Raw genomic sequence first — 19,514 nt, 5'->3', positions numbered from 1 at the left:
GTGACTCTCCTTGTGTCAGTGCACTCCAGTGGCCGGCTCTTCCCACCATATCTTGGCACAGAATGGCATCTACTCTCGCCAGACACACTTGGACCTGCGGTTCTGGAAAACCAGACTTGGAAATGTTCCTGACAGGACAAGGAACTGGGAAGAGCATCACATGCATCAAGAGGTTGACTCCCCAGCTCTCCTTTTAAAGCCGTCAAAACCACGCCCATGACCACCATTAAACCATCAATGGATTAATCTTTTCACTAGGGCATGGTCCTCACAATCTAATCACCTCTTGAAGTCCCCACCTTTTAATTACCATAATAGGATTTCCCAGCAAAGGCCACAGGCCGGCGCCACCCGCCGCGCTACCTTCGTTCCTATATCCCCCTCCCCCTCCCACTGCTCTGCAGCATCTTCGAGTGTAAAAAAATCATAACAAATGAAAGAACGAACGCTAAAGACGATCTTCCTTCAATGATGTTTACTGTTTACTTGGAAGTTCAAATCAGATAAGAAACAATCTTTGTTGATCTCTTAAGGAGTAATTTTCTACTGTTAGGACAGGATAATTTTACGTATGTTATTGCCCAAGAGTTTTTCAGCTGTAAAGTGTCAGGAATTAAATTCAACTTAAGCATCTCTAAGAAAAGAAAAGAAAAAGGCATCAGGGTGGTGGAGGTTGGTAATTGTGGGTCTGTGCAAATTCCAGGTAAATAATTCCAGCAGAAAAGAGAGAGCTTTTTCCTTCCAGATTCCTTATAGCAAGCTTCAGAAGGATTTTAATGGGCCCTATTTAGGTCACATGCTCAATCTTTTGGTCCAATCAGCTTCCAGATATATAGATATAATGCTGTTGCGGGCATTGAAATGCACCATCCAGATTCTCCTCAAGGAAAGACAGCTGCCCAGCTGTGAGGAGTGTTTGCTGATAGGTCTTGTCTGATGTGCTATGATGGCTCCCCTGCCCAAACCTTCTCCTCTTTTCTTATCATAGATGTTACCTCCAATAAACATACACAAGCCTTACTCCACCTCAACATCTGCCTCACTGAGAAACAGCCTGGGACCCACGCCCTCCCTGGGGTAGGGTGCTAGTAGTGTAGGGTGCTGCACCAAACCACCAGAACTTTATGTACTGTGGGAGGAAACTTCTTCTGGAATGATCCCTACTTCAAATGTATCCCATTACCTCCATAAGTCAAAGTTTTAGGTCAGCAAAGTAGTCACCTGACTTATCTGCTGATTCCTCTCTCTTCTTGGCTCATTCTATTACATCTCTGCATCATCACCAATTCAAGTCCTATTCTTCAAGGTTACTTTATTTAGAAAAAATTCATTTGTTTTCCCAAGCCGCAGTGAAACTTACCAGTAGTTATTTCCTATTACATTGTATTCTGTCCACACATTCTAGTTTATGTTCTCTAATTGCTGGATAATGCAGCTCTTTTATTCCCCACTCTGGGTAGCGTACTGCCAAATACAGACTTGCACTTGATGTAACTTGACCTCTTTCCTTCATGTATTTATTCAGGACCAGGACCAGGGTGAGGCAAACAAGGTACCTATGGACACAAAATTTGAGAAGGCATTCACTTCTAATGAAATTGCAGGGCCAAAGAACAAACAGGTATTTTTTTTATTCTTCAATGTACTATATGAGGGGACTTCAAAAAGTTCATTAAAAAATAAAAATAAAAAGTATAAACTTTACTTCTCAACATAAGCTCCATCAAGTTCAAGACACTTTTATAAGAGATGATACTAGCTATTTATTCCATCCATGATGAACTGAGGATCGAGGGGATTTAACCATGTCAATGCAGTCTTTTTTACATTACTAACTGAAGAAAAAAGAGTGTTCTTTAAAGATTTTTTAAGATTAGGAAACAGAAAGAAGTCAGAAGGAACCGAGTTAGGACTGTAAGGCTGATGCCAACTTATATCCCAAAGAAACTGTTATAAAATTGCCCTTGTTTGAGGAGAGGAATGAGCAGGAATATTGTTGTGGTGGAGAAGGACTCTCTGGTAAAGCTGTCCTGGGTGTTTTTCTGCTAAACCTTTAGCTAACGTTCTCAAAACATTCTCAGAAGAAGAAGATGGCCAAAGAAAGTCAAGAAGCAAAATGCCTCTAGCATTCCAAAAATTTGTTGCCATGACCTTGCTGTTGACGGTCCGCTTTTGCTTCGACTGGACCACTTCCACCTCTCGGTAGCCATGGCTTCGATTGTGCTGTGTCTTCAGGATCCTACTGGTAAAACCATTTTCCATCTCCTGTTACAGTTCCTCAAAGAAGTGTTTCGGGATCTTGATCCCAGTTGTTTGAAATTTCCCTTGAAAGTTCTGCTCTTGTCTGCAGCTGATCTGGGCACAACAGTTTTGGTACTCACTGAGTGGAAAGTCTGCTCGACATTAATTTTTCGGTCAGAATTGTGTAAGCTGAGCCACTCGAGATGTCTGCCGTGCAGCTATTGTTTCTGCTGTTAATCGTCAGTCCTCTTCAATTAGGGCACAAACAAAATTGATTTTTTCCTCACAGATTGATGTGGATGGTGCCACCGTGGGCTTCATGTTCCACATCACCTTGTCCCTTCTTACAAGTTGTCGTCCATTTGTACACTGCTAATGGGGGGGGGGGGTTGCTGTCAGAAACTGTCATAAAATGTCAATGATTTCACCATTCTTCCGCCAGAGATTTATTGTGAATTTGATGTTTGTTCATTGATCTCATAGAACTAGAGAGTAGAATAGTGGTTACTGAAGACTAGTAAGGGGAGGGAGGAAAGTGAATGAGGAGACGGTGGTCAATGGATACAAAACTGTAGAGAGAAAGAATAAGATCTAGTGTTCTACAGCAATGTACAGGGACTACAGCCAACAACAAATTACTGTATAACTTCTAGTAGTTACTAGCTAGTGGTGTTCCCAACACAAACACATGACAAATGTCTAAGGTGATGGATATGCTAATTATCCCAATATGATCATTGCACGTTGTATAAATATACCCAAATAACACATTCTACTTTGTAAATATATACAATTATCAAGGGCCAGTGAAGAAATAATAAATTAAAAAGAAAAAATATTAGAGGCAAAAGTAGATTAGAGGTTACCAGAAACTGGGGGGGAAGGAATAATGGGAAGTTATTCCTTAATGGGCACAGAGTTCATGTTTAGGATGCCAAAAATTTTTGTAAATCATAGAGGTGATGGTAAAACAGCATTATGAAAGTAATGAATTCCACCGAATTGTATTTATAAAAACTGTTAAAATGACCAACCTTATGTTACATATTTTACCACAATTTTTTTAAAAAAAGAAAGAAAACAAACGTAGAAAATGACTTCGCTGAAAAAGTTTTTCGATGTTTGTTCTTGCTTCAATTTTAGCAGCTTTCATTCTGCTCTGACAGGGGCTCTTTTCAGGCTGATATCTTATACTTCTTCGTGCCTCAAGCTAGATCCTGTTCAGACATGCTACAACAAGTCAGTGTGAGTTCATTTTGGTGCAAAAAAATTTTGAATTCCATGCATAGTTTTTTCATAATGTGCATTTTCCATGGACTTTTTGAAGACCCCTCATACAGCAAATACTGCTTTTCTTAAAGATAATTCCAATTTATGATGCCACCAAAAGTCAACTAGTCTATGATTTTTGTAAAATCTTGTCAAGAATGGATGTCATCTTTGATAAAAAAAAAAAAAAAGATCGTTAGTGTTTCAGTTTATACTCAGTATCATAAGCATCTTTAATGATATGAGCTTACATGTACTGAGCATTTAAATGGTCCAAGAATTATGAATGACTCCTTAAGAACTTTGGTAAGTAGAGGTAAGGAAGCCAGCTCCGATTCTTGAGTTAACTTCTAGAGGTCACAGAGCTAACAAGTCACTCAACTAGGATTTTATCTCACATCAGCTAAGCTCCAAACTAGGACTGTTTTTCCTACATCACGTTCAATTTCTTTGTATCTTCATTATTATTACTTGAGTTTCTTCCTTTTGAAATACTTGTTCATAGTCTGAATTTCTGATTTCTTAATTTAAACTGTCAAAAGACAAAACTACAAGGAATTTAAAGATCTAATTGGCTTTATTGGTGATTGTAGAATCGGGCAACACCTCATTCTGTAAAATAGAATTGAGTGTTTTGATGAGCTGAGCAGAGGAGATTGGCATTATAGACAGAAAGGTGCTGAAGAAAGAAGAAACAGAAAACAAAAACTAGGTTGGTTGTTTCAAAGTTACTTTCCTCATGGGGTTAAAACACAGGGGACTTTCTTATGATACAGACTCAGGTTGACTGGAATCTTCTGTTTTTTGGACAACTGGCCCATTTCAAAGTTCAGTTTGATTATGTGGCACTTAGCACAAGCGACTCCATTTTGGTTTGGTTTGGTCTGTTCTGCTGGGGCCTAGTGCAGGAGGCTAGTCCAAAACAATGGCCTCCCCAAAATTTTATTTAACAAAGCCTTTCAGAAATGAGAGTGGCCAGCCTTCCTATCACTCACTCTCAGGTTGTTTGGGATGGGAAATCTTTCCCACTAGAACGAGGCTGTTGTGTTAGACTGTACAGTAAGAAGGTGTGGCAGTATGTGCATGGATTCTGGAGCACACAGATTAGAGTCCTGTTTCAGCCAATTCCTAGTGGCCATCTACTAGCCACTTAACATTTCTATGCCTCAGTTTCCTTGTCAGCCAAATGGGGTAATAATTGTACCTATCTCACAGAATTGTTGGAGAATTAAAAAATTAATTACATTCAAAGCGTTTAGAAAAATGCCTAACACATGGTAAGTGTTCAGTCGATATTAGGGAAAACAAACTGACAGAAAAAAACAATGGGTTCCAAAGAAGGAGGAAGAAAAAGAGAAATGCCTGATTAGGTATGAATTTCCAGATAGCCTGCTTTCTCCCAAATACTACTGTCCTCAAGCTCCACAATAAAAAAAATGGCAACAAAGATACATTAAATAGTGGTTATCTATTGCATTAAAGGGGGAAAGTAAATTTTTAAAATCAATAAGATCTATCAGGCATGTAAAACCAACCAAACTACATAATGAATCAAATCTTTTCTCCCCTAAAAAGTATGAGCGCCCCTAACGCAATGTAGGAAAAGGAATGTGTTTCGCAAGAGGTAATTTCATTCTCAAGATATGAGAAGTACACCTGAAAAACCACTTCTGCCTGAACTACATTGACCAATAGAAATCTCTGAATCTGTTCTTTGTACTGTATACTGCAATAGAAACACAAGGTTACATCTCCCCTTTCACACTGCTTTCACATCTACTAAGATTCTCTTCCAAGCCACAAGACATTTCCTGCTCGGAACGTTAACTGTAAGTACTTTGAAATTGAGAACTTCTTTAAAAACTTACCATAGCACAGAAAAAAAAAAGTTTTCTTTAGAAGTTATTTGATTTTCTTGGGTTTTTATCCTAGTGTGTCACATTTTTAGGTTCAGCTGAAAGACCAATATTTTCTTATCTAATTGCTTTAAAGTTAGGAATTTAGTCAAATTCAACAATTATTTGCTAAGCATTTTGCTAGATGCCATGGTTTTCAAAGTAATTTAAGATCTTAGCCTTGAATCTTCATCAAACACTGCTTTCGTCAGAATACATATTATGCATTGTATGTGTATATACTAATTTGATTATTGATTTAACTCTTTATTTCAATACTATGCATGTTTACTTATGCGGCTCTAATTTCCTTGTGCTTTGAAAACATTTTACTTTATCCATTTAAAATATTTAGATAAAAAAACCAAAAAAATAGAAAAAAGGAAGAAAACATTTAGAAACGAGATGGGATTTTGCTAGTTAATTATAAGAATCCTTGAATCTCATTATGAAAGTAAGAAAAACAGAATAGAATGCTTCAAAATTAAATTCTGGTCTTTCATTGATATGTGTAAAGAGAGATGGCATCCTTCATATCTCACATTTGATAGCTTATGAGAAGAGAGATTATGGAATTAAAATGTTTCAATCAAAGCAGAAGAAACAAAACAACATCAATAAACAGGAGAAAGAAGAGAAAAATTTCAGTAATATGTATAGTGTCTGCATTCATCAATATGGACTATATTCATTAATATTAACACCAGGGTACTTCATAAAGTCCATGGAAAGATCCATATTCTCTTTTAATTCTATTTTGCCATGAATTTTTTGAAATATCCTCATATAATTTTTGTAATACAATATATTAGTAATATTAATTAATTTTAATAACAGAGTGGTTTGTCCTTTCTAAGAGCCAGGCGTTCATAGATAGACAGGAGAGAAAAGTCCAAGGTTGGTTCTAAGAATAATGGATAAAATTAAGATTGTTTAAAATGGGAGCCAAATACTGCAAGTATTCCAGCCACTGAGATGATTCCATGGAAAGACACCTTGAAAACCACTTTCAAGATTTTCTTTAGAACCTTCTAAAGAAAGGCATCTTAGTCTCAGCTTCAAAGCTTGTCCACCAAGAACCTTGTTTCACTTTTTCCTGCCACCATTTTCCCTTCTTCTAAGTTGCCCCTGCCAACTTTTTCATCATGCTCTCTGCTCTTGTGGGATCAAAGATGGCATGAAACAAAACAGCTGTGTGGTCACACAGTGATGGGCAGAGCTGCTGGCCATGGATAGGGAGCTACAGACATCTCCTTAGCCCTCACCAAATCTAGCAAAAGACATTACACACATCGGATACTCAATAAATGATTGCTAAATTGAATTGGCTCTGTAGTTATTAGTAACAGAAGAGAAATGAAAAAGCCAGGGGCCATGAGTTGCTAAGTGCGCTCTGCAAGGCATTGGCATTGGTGTCTCCTGGGATGCCAGATACTGTCATGGGTGGGCAACTGAGGGGCGATGTGCCCCTTCCGGCATGTGTGAGGCCTCACATGGGCTGTCTCTGCCTGGAGAAATGGATGCTGTTTTTCTAATTTCTGCAAAGCTACCCACGTGCTCACCATGCTGTCTAAACAAAAGGGCCGTCGTTTTCTCCTTTACACGATAGCACCCTGTGGCATAAAAGCAGCAGCCCTGCACGTGCTCATTACACATTCCTGGACCCTGTCCCATTCCACCTAAATCACAGTCTGTAAGAGGAGCATCCAGGGATCTAATTGTAAACAAGGTCTCCAGGAGGATTTTATGCATAGTAAGTTCTCCACTGACCCAAGGAGACAAGCTTGTACATAAGGTCCTAGAAAATCTTAGAAACATCACCCATCACTAAGGAGAATTCAGGGAAGTATTTTTCCCTCAACTTGCTGTTGACCTTTTACCTTGAATGGCTAAGGTTAAACACTATTGGACACTCAATGGTTGAAGCAAAGAGAATTGCAGTTACTTGGGACATTTTGCATTTGTTTCTGCTTTATATTTTGTTACAACTTAAAAGACACCTAAAATTTTGAAATGATCACAGAGCTGCTTATGAGTGAGTCTGCTTGCTCCTCTCAGTTTTATAATATCAAGGAGGTATGACCTCCAGTAAGAAATGCCATGGAAGAAGTTACGAGGCCAAAGGTGACAAATGGAAATCCTGGATGCTAGTTCCCTCTAGGACTGCTTTTCTGGGCAGGGCTGGGCAAGGCTGAGCAGAGCTGCCTCCTTCCCCCACTGCAGGTAAAGTCCACAAGAGAGGAACTTCCAATAATATTAGAAACCTCCCGTGGACCCACATTTTGCTTCAGTTCCTGATGCTAACGTTCACGGAAGCACCTGGGTCTCTACAATTTTTCACATTCAAAAGAGGAAGTCAAAAGTAGTGAAAGAAACAGAACATGGGAACAGCTTTGACTGTTGGGCTGAAGACTGTTTAGGCCACTAGATGGAGGAAGTGACCTTTCATACAAACTAACGGCACTCAGCATATGGACAGTTTGGACGCAGCCAATTTGAAAACACAAATACATGTGCCATGTACTGAGTGACGACAGGTAAAGGAAAGACCAATTAGATAATTGCGGGCCAGTTTTTATTCTGAAATCGCCAGATTGCTGTTACTTTAATATTTATACAGTGCAGGCTTCTTGAAAAATAAGTGAGTTAAATGAACATGTTTTTTTCCTCTGAAAGAAATCGTGGAAAGGATATTCATTCACTCATTCAACTGGCATTTACCGAATGCCACTTGCATGCCAGACATTGGCTAGGGACCAAGGGGGAAAAATACCAATAGCAACTTATGTATTCATTCATTCATTCATTTCCATTCGTTGATTCATTCATCCATTTAAGGCAGCCGGTGGGTAGCGGATCCAAACCCTTGACTTCGTGTTTACCAGCATCATGCTCTCCCGAGTGACCTAACCGGGGCATGACCCCTTTTAAAACATTTTTATTGTCAAAGGCGTAAGCGACAAAAACTAAACGACCGCTACTTCCGTACTTCCGGGTTCATGAGGTTGACGGAATGAGTGTCGAGGGCTGCGGTTGCGTCCGCTGGAGGTGAAGACAGGCATGTGGCTCCCTTGGCAGTGCTCAGACCAGCACAGGGTCACAGTTCCTCCCGTCTCGCTTTCCGATCAAAGCGTTGCTCAGACCAGCACAGGGTCACAGTTGAGACTGGACGCCGGGTCGGTGGCTCCCGCCGAGTCCCCGCGGACCCTCCCCGCTCCGAGCCGCCCCGCGAGGACCACCCAGCCGAGCCGGCCGTGCCCTGACTGCGCGAGCGTCGGCGGACGGTCTCCTGGGTGGACTCGGTGCTGGCTGCCCTGAGAACCCGGAGACAGACCAGGGCAGGAGCCCGCCCGCCCGACTCCCCGCCCCCAAGCAGATGCCCCGCCCCTCCGCCTGGGAGGCCACAGCGCCCGTGCACCGCGGGGCGGGCAGGTGGCTCCCGCCTGCTGGGCTCTCCTCCCTGGGAGGTCCCCGGAGACCGAGGGCCGCCGACGCACGTTCACGTCGTTCCCACCTGAGGATTCTACCCTTGGACGTGGATCCTCCTCCGCACGTCCACACCCACAACGCATGCAGCCCCGCAGTGACCGGCTCAGGCCACCCGCTGTGACCCTGCTCGCTTCCCAGAACCTTCTTACATGCAAAACCTTGTTCTCTGTGGAACCCACGGAAGGACCCGCCCCCCATTTTATTGTAAAAGGCCACATGGCACATTTTTAAAAATCAAGCAGAAATAAAAACCACTTTAGTGTATGCAAAAGGGCAAACCTAATAAATGTACAATAAGTTTCCGCTATTCTGAAAGCAGTTTGTAGCATTTTATAGAGGAAAAAAGGGAAATTCTTTAGAATGCATGTGTGAGGTGGTAGGTCAGAGTCTGTTTCCATGTTACAGATTAATAAATAGAAAGTTAAATGACTAGTTCAATGATGAAGCCAAGATCACACCGTTTCAGAAACCAGGATTTGGGCAAAGATGTTCTCACCCAGGTCTCATTCACGTTCCACAGTACTGAGAGAGGATACAGGCTCTCAGTAAATTAGAACTGAAGGACAGCCTGGATGCAGGAAGACTGCAGAAGACTGCTAATCAGAAACAAGTCCGAAATAAGAGGGAGCATAATAAAGGAACTAGGGGGGGAAGGGGAAGGTACACGAAAACTTAGGATGGTGCAAATTTAGAGAAATCTGTTTTCCATAATTTGCTACTTCCAACCACTATCGCAGATAGGTCATTTGTTTTCCTGTCTCGCGTGGATACCAGGTACCTGTCTAAAAACAGTACATGAACAAGTCTCTTCCGCTCCCTGACCCATGACAAGCATGTGTTCATCTTACCAGTTAAGTGAATTCCTTCCCCCTCAGGACCTCTGTCCTCTGAGGGATGGCGACAGGGACATTATGTTCTTCAAAGATCAACAAGCAACTTCATCTAAATTACATCACTAGCCACTGAAGCATAGTGCCTCAACAGAGAGGCTTTCAAGGGCAACTTCAAGGCTACCAACACCAATTTTTTCCTTCTCAGACCACAGCTTTTAAGACCCTGCATTGAAAATGCAAGCTCAGGCACCAGTGGTCGTTGTGACTCAACCTGGATATAGTTCTGGTCCTGCACCCCAAAACTCCAACTGGCAGACGGGAGTATGTGATTGCTTCAGCGACTGTGGAGTATGTAAGTACATGGGGAAAGTGCCCCTGTAATTGAGGTTAATTGCCAATGACTAAGTCCTTCCCCCATTCCTCGTTTATAGTGTAGTAAAATTTCTAACTTATTTCAGGCACCCGGAATGTCAGGCAATGTGTTATAACAAAAAAGGCTCTGTACCGATTGTAAGTTAAATCTTTTGCATCCCTTCAAAGAAGTCTTACTCTAAAATAAGTTCTAGAGTTAAGATAACAGTGAAAGAACTAATTGATTCTAATAATGAACAGGTCTGGTCCAATGATTATCAGTTAATCATTATTACCAGTTAATAAAAATCAATGATTATTATTATATAACAAACAAAACATTTCAAGTTTAACTAGGTTTTTTTTTTCAAAAAAAACGAAAAACCGTTCTTATTACATATAAATTAAACTCAATATTTTATAATACATTATGTCCAGTAGATAAGTAATTATTTTCATCCATGGTTTGCGCATAAGCTCAAAGAAATATCTTAATTTATACATTTAGGATTTTTACACACCTGAGAATAAAAAATTCTGAAGGCAATTAATTTGTCATTGGGGAAAATATCTGACTCTGTTTTCTGTTTCTGAGATCTAAGTGGGATCTCTCTAAGTGAACTTGGAGGAAGGGAATTTTGGAGGTGAGATGGGAGAGGCACAGAGGGTCAAGGTGCTTACTTCTCAATACCAACCAAGGAACAAACAAACTCATCTTCAAAAAATTTGCTCTGAAGTCTATTTCCTGTTTCAAGTCTACATAGTATTCTCCCACAAGGAAGAAAAAATACATTAACCTTTAACTTACCAGAGAAAATGAATCTTGAGATGCATCAAGTTAATGATTCCATTGAGAAGCATAGAAAGGAAAAATTACATAGAAAATGGAACAATTGAGTTTATTTATTTGCTCTCATTGTGTTACTAGGTAGCCTGGGGTGATGAATGATACTTCTCAGGATTTATCTCACTGCAAATCCAAGTGAGAATTAGACGGGATTAGTAAAACTTCGTAATGATGAACATTTAAATTCTCCCACTCCTAGTATTATTACCCGATTAGATGAATATGCGAGTTCTAATACGAGCTTAATTGCCTCACGGCAGATTTTCTTAAATGTACATCTGACGAAATCATTCTCTCCTAAAACACTTCAGTGTTCTCCGTCATCTGGTCCCCAACCTGCCTCGCCCTTCAGTTACATCCCCACCCCATCTCAGGGCTCCAGCCACACTAGCTGGAGTGAATGAACACTAGCCTTTGCCAGGATATGCCAAGTTATCTCAGAGAGGCTCATTTCCCTTTCGTCCACCTTTATAGCTCCTAATCATCCTTCAACATCCAGCTCAAGCAGCATTTCCTACTCGGGGCCTTGTGGGCCACACTTCTGTCGGTGACCCCTTGATGTCTTAAGCAGGTTTCTGTTGGAGAACTCCTCCCAGTGTCCATCTTTCCTACGAGGCTTCAGTCAGGGGCATTGTCAGTACTGAGCATAATGTGTGGAACATGGCTAGGTTTTAGTGAATCAATGAATAAATGTATGGAGGTGGTACTATGAAAAGAACAAAGGTACTTTCCAAGGTGCAGTCATTCCTGAAATGATTTGGGGGAGAAGCTGACGCAAAAAATGAACAGAAATATGAAAGATGCACTTGGCAGTACGGCCTCTGGCAAAGGCCCCGTAGTTTGGGCTGCCATTTGTGCAAGTGAGCTAACTTTCAGCTATGGAGTAACAATTACCCCTGGTTTCACGTGTGCAGGTCTCTGTGGCACGTTTTGTTTCATCTGCCTTGCGTGTCAAGTTGCAGCTGACATGAATGAATGTTGTCTGTGTGGAACAAGTGTGGCAATGAGGACTCTCTACCGGACCCGATATGGCATCCCTGTAAGTCTCTAACGATACTGTGCTGTTCAAATATGCAACCACATTCAAAATAATTGTTATATGCGTGGAGGCCATGTGATGGTAGTCCTCATCTGAGTTTGATTGGTAAGACGTTCCTAGCATGTGCAGCCTTGTATTCAGGTGTAGCCTCAGATCCTCTGGTTATGTGACCTCCCCGTAGGTTTCTGTTGAAAAGCCTAGAAAACAAATCACTCTCATATTTGCAATGCATATCATACAATGGGAGAGAATTATTTAGAACCTACTATGCCCCAGGTGCATTACATATGTTACCTCACTTAATCTTCACACCATCCCTATAAAGTGGATAGGTCCACAATGTTTTCCAGATGAGAATTTTAAAGTTTTAAGAGGTGGAGTGATTTGCGCAAAAATATGCCGTAGTAGTACAGAGCGAGTCAGTATTCAATTCTTACTTTCCGTGCATGTACCTTCTGTTACACCTACTTCACTTTCTGTAGTAGAGGAGTGTATTAGACAGAGTTCTCTGAAGAAACAGAACCAATAGCATGGGTAGGTGTGTGTGTGTGTGTGTGATTGTGTATATTTATATACACATATATATGTCATACATATATATGTCACTCTCTAGATATGTAAATGCATATGTATACCTGTGTGTGTATATATAGGGGTGAGTGTGTGTGTGTGTGTGTGTGTGTGTGTGTGTGTGTGTGTATGTATGAGAGAGAAAGGGATTTATTTTAAGGAATTGGGTCACACAATTGTGGAGACTGGCGAGTCCAAAACTTGCAGCGTAGGCTGGCAGGCTAGAGACCCAGAGAAGACTTGCAGTTCAAGTCCACAGGTGGTCTGCGCTGCTGGCAGAATTCCTTCTTGCTCAGGGTAGGTTAGTCATTTTTTTTTTGTTAAGGTCTTCAAGTAATTGGATGAGGCCCACCCATATTATGGAGGGTAATCTCCTTTACTGAAAGTCTACTGATTTGAATGTTAATGTCATCTAAAAAAATACCTTCAAGGAACATCTAGAATAATGTTTAACCAAATACCTGGCTTGCCTAGCTCATCCCTCAGACTTCAGTTAACCTCCCTGTCTTCCATTCTCCAGCCTGTTCTTCCTCCTTTCTGAGCTCAGAGTCTCTAGCTCAGGGTTCATCTAGCACCCAGCCCATGAACGCATTCAGTTTCAGGTTCCATGGTCCTGTTTTGCTTTCTACATCAACGTGATCCTGACTGCTTCATATTTCCCCAAAACTGCTCAAACTTTCTGGCCTATTAAATGCCACTATTCTCTTTTTTCTAATACAGCTTTATTTTTTTTATTTATCTAAGCTCTAAAGCAAGTCATTTTTTTAATTATCTAATTTTACAAGTTTGTAAGAAAAACAATAGTCCCCAAGCTTCTCTTTCCTACTCCTCCTTTCCCAGAGCCAATTCTTCGGTTGTTTTCCTCCATATCTCCAACTCACAGACTTGTATTACTACTTCTTCACTTTTCAGTTTGGGGAATTATCTAATGGCCTTGCCCTATAGAAAGAAAATTTAGTTCTGTTTTCTCCCCATTTGCCACCACATTCACACATCCTCCCCCATCCCACTCCTTCCAATATAGTTACATGTAATTTTTCAGTTAATTCCACATGCAGTGTTTACATTATGATACCTATGTTTGCTTTATTCAGCTTCAGAGTTGAGTCATTTAGTGAATGTGATTGCTTTTTTTTCTAAATTTTGTTTTTCCTGGTATTAGTAACACTGTTTTTTTTTCATTAGTAATTTTCCTAAATTTACTTATGAGTACTTCACCCTAAATTCTACTCAGGTTTTCTAAATCTCTTCCCCACACATTGAGCACATCAGATGTTCTATTATTTTCATCTTCTTGATAGAATCACCCCCTGACCTACCCTTCGAACTAGGTGCCCTTTATTCCCAGTGCTTAGCTCTCCTCCTGGGATCTCCCTTCATCGTGATGCTGGAGATTCCATTAGCTTCTGGTCTGTGTTCAACTCCTGTTTCTTATATCCACATCATCGTCTTCCTTGGTTTATTCTCTCATTTTGGTGGAACACATCCTATAGTAGCTTTCTGAGACAGGGAGAGGATGTGGGAGAAAAGAATTTTCAGACTCTACTTTCTGAAACTCTTAATGCTACCTACCCTCATACTTGATAGTTTGAATATCTTCTTATATATTTTAGAATTATAAAATATAGGAAAACATTTTATGTCAGAAAAAGTGATAAGAATTATATGGAAAAGTGAATTAACATTTTCCTAAATGTATCCATCCAAACTCTGAATCCAAAGGACCAGAGCTTTCTGCTTCTCTTCAAAATGGTTGAAAATACACAAGTCTTAATGCCAAATAGGTGAATTTTACATTTCTACTTCTTTTATATTTTCAAACAGGGGTCTATTTGTGATGACTATATGACGACATTATGCTGTCCCTATTGTTCTCTTTGCCAAATCAAAAGAGATATCAACAGAAGGAGAGCCATGCGTGCTTTCTAAAAAAACTGATGGTGAGTCAAAGCAACATATTTCCTAGATTCCATAGATTTTTAGAAATATAATTAAGGACTTTATAAATTATTCATTGTTTTAAGCAATAATTCAGTAATAACAATTTCATAAGTTTCACAAAATACTATCTCAATATAAAGATTTATTTCAATTTCTTCCTATGAAGAAGATTGCTCTATACTTTAAAGCCATATCTTAGTAAATAAAGGAATGGGGAATTTTCTAAACTTCTCAGAATTTTGTTGGTCTATTAATGAAGCACATACCACTTGTAAAATGCCAGAGCATGGTGAGATTCAAAAGAAGTAGAAAACATGCCTTTGCTAAGACAAGCAAATTAATAAAAGAAACTGGAAAAAACATAATTATAAAACAATAAATCAAATGAAAATTAGATATTGTGTAATATTTGCATTGATTGTGGCATAAAGCATTTATCATACTGAGGTGAAGTTAAATGCAAGAGTCCTACTGGAGAAGGTAAACTTTGAGAGCGGTTGATATAGAATTTAGAGTACTTAGAAATGTTACATAGAATTTCACCCTCAGAAATTCAATCAAGTCATTTTCAACTAATTTTTCTCATGATTACCTATTGAGAATGTAGTTAAGTAGAAATCAACATAATTTTGCCAGTCTTCCATAGAATATATCTTGTGTGGGAAGAAAACATTAATTTTTCCGTTCTTTGCCATATCCCATTTCCATTCTCAAGTGAATGAGGACTCTGCATGGGTTACCAGAAATAACTCTGGGGAGATGTATTGAAAAAATGTTTGGACTGGCCAGTTAGCTCAGGTGATCAGAACGTGGTAGACCACCAAGGTCAAATGTTTGGATCTTCCTATGGGCAGCCACAAAAATTTTTAAAAATAAATGAAGTTCATTTATTTAGCAAATAAAGTATCAACTATCTAGTACTTCTAGGAGTTGTGGGGGACAAAACATAAGTAATCTGGTCCCCCTGTCCTTACAGACTATATTCGAGAAGAGGGGATTAGAAAAGCCCCTAAATGCAGAGTGTTACCAATGTCTTTACACAAAGTGCTATTTGATATTCACAGGAGGAAAAGATCACATCTTGTGAGATGCGTGAGTGAACATTTCTTGAAAGAAGTGGTTTTCAATTTTAATGAGGAAGTGTATATCAGTTCACAACAAGAAATAGACGGCACTCGATTTAGCGAAGACTCATTTCAAAGGCGTGGGTGGGGGGTGTAGGGAAATGGCAAGGGGTGGTGCAGTAACCTGGCTAGCAACAGGTAAGCTGTTTGTTACCAGCCCCAAGCCCCAGGGAGGAGAGGAGGGAGCAGCTGCCTGGATCCCTCAGGAGAGTGAAGAAGGCTGCCCTGAGAGGAGCAGTGTCCTCTCAATGGAGGGACAGACAGCCTGAGGCAACCCCACAGGAAGGAGTCAAGGGAAAAAGTTCGCTGACTTCACGTTCTCGTGTGCTTCTGGGCTTGCCATTGGCTGAACCCACCAGAAAGGCAGAGGGCAGGAAAGTATCCTCTGATCCATAGGTCACCCTCCCAGGGCATACACTACGGTAGACATGGGTGGAAGCAGGTCACGTGGGACAAACAGAAGATCACTGACACAAGATGATTTTAATGAACAGTAATGGAATGGTGCTTCTAACCAGCCACAACCTTAGTGAGACTACAAAGGCAAAAACAGGAAAAAACATCTTTATGAGGTTAGGTCCAACTTAGCTGGAACATAATGTATAAGCAGGAAAATAATTTTAAAAATAATTTTAAAAAGTGAGTTTGGGTCCTGTCATGCAATGTCATGAATACTAGGCTAATGACTTTGTAAGCATTGGGAAGTTATTGCAGGATTTAAATGAGTAAATAGAGCTACACTTTAGAAATATTCATTGGATAATGGTATTAGAGCGCAGACTGGAAAAGATGACACCAGAAGCAAAGATGTGGAGTTAGACCCTTGCAACACTGTTTACTTAAATAACACATGAAACAATTTGGATAAAATATCTACCCACACATACATAATCATGAGCCTTGATGTCCAAACTAATTTTTTTTTTTTAGCCTCAGGGAAATTATCTCACCGAATCTTTGTGATGTCAGAGGAAGGGTTTGGGAGGACCAATACTCAGCCTCAACTGAACCCATCCTCTTACCAGGTTCTTGACTCCACCACAGGAAAGAATCCAAGAGCAGACTCACAGTAGAAAGTGGGAACAGATTTAATATAAGAAATAAGAGACAGAGACTTCACAGAGAGAGTGCGGCCTAGCTCCAGAGACTGAGCAGGGCCTGCACAGGTTAAACGCAGAAGTAAGAAATACACACTTAAAGTTCAGTGCAGAGTGCAGGCTGGCTCAAGGGAGTGAGCAGTCACCTGCTAAAAGTAAACTGAACACGAAAATAGAGCATACTCACCTCAGCCGTTGAAGGGTGGTTTGGCCCCAGGAAAATGAGCATCAACCCCACCTTTGGCAGGGATTCGGCTTTTATAGTTTTGCTTTGTAATGAATATTCAATAAAGGGAGTGGTTCCCTGTTATGTGACATAGGCCTGCACAGGCTCAGTTGGTCCCTTCCTGGACCATGTTCTTTGGTCAAATTCTATCACATGAACCAGACACATTCAAAAATATTCTGTGCTCTCTAGCGCCTCAAGTGGAAGGTTATTCCAAGGATAAACTCCCTTCCAGTGAGCACGCTTGGCTACCAGGGTTACACAACCCCTCCCTACTGAGCATGACCCGCCAATGGGTTTGCATAAGCCAGCCCCTTGTGGGCTCATTTTTTCTATGTTGGTTCTAAAATTAGGTCTAACTACCAACAGTAAATCTCCTCTAAAGGAGGGTGAATAGAAGGGGCCTGAAACCTTGGGGAATGGCTTGGAACCCAGAGGCATGTCCTGTATCCCGAGCCCAGGGAAACTGAGCACCTCCTGTCTCATTTGGACTAGTTGAAGTAAAATATCTTGGTAGTCCTGACTCCTGCTCATCAACTTGGACACTACATTATTTACTGACAATGAAACTCAAGATATATAAATGTCTGAAATGAGACAATCAAGAGACAAAGAGCAAAGGGTAACAACGTGATTTATATTAAAAGAGATTGAGACAAAGGGACATAGGAACCAGATGAAAAAGTCCCCCTAGCCAAAAAGGAACAATTTAAGCAACAAAATAAGGTACTATTGGATTATAACCCAAAGTGTAAAATAAATTCCTATGAGTCCATACTGATATCAACAATTGACTAAAATTTGAAATTTTTAAAAAGTGTGTATATTGAAGGCAGGGAAAATTGAGAATTTTGAGAAGGAAGAAGTGGCAGGAAAATTTCTCTATGGGAGAAGAGACAAATCTCCCATACAGAACTCCAAACAACTATGTAGATCTCACTCAAGAAGACGGAACATTTACTTTACTCCCCACCCCTTAGGCGTGGGTTTGCATAGTGACTTCCTTCCAAAGACTACAGAATAAAAAGGGGGATAAAGAGTAACTATACAATGGACAAAACAGACAATAAATCTGACAAACCTGCCTCAGCCCGGTGATCAAAGTTAACATTATCAGTGATAAATCATTGATAGTTTGCACGCCTGATGTGACATGATAAGAAGAGCACTTTACTTTGTGCTCTTTCTCTCAAAACCCCATAACTCTGGTCTAACCATGAGAAAAACATCAGACAAACCTAAATCGAGGGACATTCTACAAAATACCTGACCTGTACTCCTCAAAATCAAAAACAAGGAAGGTCTGACTAACTGTCACAGTTTAGAGGAGCCTAAGGAAATATGACAACTAAATGTGATGTCGCATCCCAGATGGGATCCTGAACAGAAAAAGAACATTAGGTAAAAACTGAGGAATCTGAATAAAGTATGAGATTTGATTAACGATAATATATCAACATTGGTCTATTAGTTGCGACAAATCTACCGTAGAAATGTAAGGTATTAACCAACATTACACCAGGAAACAGGGTGTGTGGTATATGGGAACTCTGTACTATCTTTTCAACTTTTTCGTAAATCTAAAATGATTCTGCAATGAAGGGTTTCTTTAAAAAACAACAACAACAACAAAGTAGATTGAGAAAATTTGAAACTATTCTTTGTGTGTTCCTTATAGGTGAAGAGCTCTCTCTGAAACAACTACAATCAGAGGACAACTCTTGAGCTGAAGTACGTCTCCATGTTAACAAGTGAAATCTGATGGATAGATTTAATTACAATCACTGGCATTGAAAAAATCAAATTTTTGATTTATTTTAAATGAATGTTGTCTCGATTTTGCTAAATGGTCCAGCTTATTTTTTCCTTGCTTTCCTTCATATTATCAAATTTTCTTGCTTATAATTTTTTGATATTACATTTAAATGATAAACCAAATAAAAGAGTTTACTAATAAGATTCTTCATGCTTCTTTGTTCTCACTAAAATGTACTTGTTAACTAATTAATTTCAAGTGTCAGTCTCATACTTTTGTTCTAGTAGTTTGGTTTCTTAGCAGATTTTGGTCCACAGCAACTTACCTCCGTTTCATCCAAGAACTTTAGGAGAAAAAAAACAAAACAAAACAGAAAATGATTCCAAGGCAGTTACAGTACATTTAGCCAACACTTTTGCTCATTTCTGTGTTATCTATAAGTATTATTAATGCTGACAAAGCAAGACTTGATGCACAACCGAGGGGTTTGTTGTTGTGTTGTTGACTTTCTCTCCCTTTTGAATATGAAGCATCAGAGAAAGTAATAAAAATCCAATTATCAAATGCGATATGACTCAATTTTGGTTAAATATTGATGGGTGTGAAACAACAATTTTCTTCACATTTTTTATCCTCTTTGATCCATCTGCAACGTTTTACCCTGATGAAAATCTCACTTCCTAATTTCCCCTAGTTCTCCTTTTACACTTCTGAGTCCATTTCATTCACTGGGGCAGGGGAAGGGGAAGGCAAAACTATCGGCCTTACAGATTTATTGCAAAATTTCAGTGAGGTAATATGTCAAAGCACCTGCAATTTACTAGGCAGGCACTCAA

At 39.9% G+C, this 19,514-nt stretch overlaps 1 protein-coding gene across 1 annotated transcript; it reads left to right on the top strand.

Annotated features, from left to right (window-relative positions):
- Window positions 1–9,961: 9,961 nt before the first annotated feature.
- Window positions 9,962–14,463, top strand: LOC134386615 (placenta-specific gene 8 protein). The gene is made up of 3 exons (XM_063108831.1): window positions 9,962–10,079; window positions 11,840–11,964; window positions 14,359–14,463. The coding sequence occupies exons 1-3, from the start codon at window positions 9,962–9,964 to the stop codon at window positions 14,461–14,463; spliced, it is 348 nt and encodes a 115-aa protein (XP_062964901.1).
- The last annotated feature ends 5,051 nt before the right edge of the window (window positions 14,464–19,514 follow it).

This window comes from Cynocephalus volans, chromosome 9 (assembly GCF_027409185.1).
Source record: "Cynocephalus volans isolate mCynVol1 chromosome 9, mCynVol1.pri, whole genome shotgun sequence".
Classification (NCBI taxonomy): domain Eukaryota; kingdom Metazoa; phylum Chordata; class Mammalia; order Dermoptera; family Cynocephalidae; genus Cynocephalus; species Cynocephalus volans.
Note: the sequence above shows the minus strand (reverse complement) of the source record. Positions and strands in the feature narration are given on the sequence as shown.

Bases quoted from the DNA above. Each gene is read 5' to 3' on its own strand.
- LOC134386615 (XM_063108831.1), top strand. From the start codon at position 9,962: ATGCAAGCTCAGGCACCAGTGGTCGTTGTGACTCAACCTGGATATAGT. The intron at 10,080-11,839 runs GTAAGTACATGG...TCACGTGTGCAG, and splicing joins CTTCAGCGACTGTGGAGTAT to GTCTCTGTGGCACGTTTTGT. The intron at 11,965-14,358 runs GTAAGTCTCTAA...ATTTTCAAACAG, and splicing joins GGACCCGATATGGCATCCCT to GGGTCTATTTGTGATGACTA.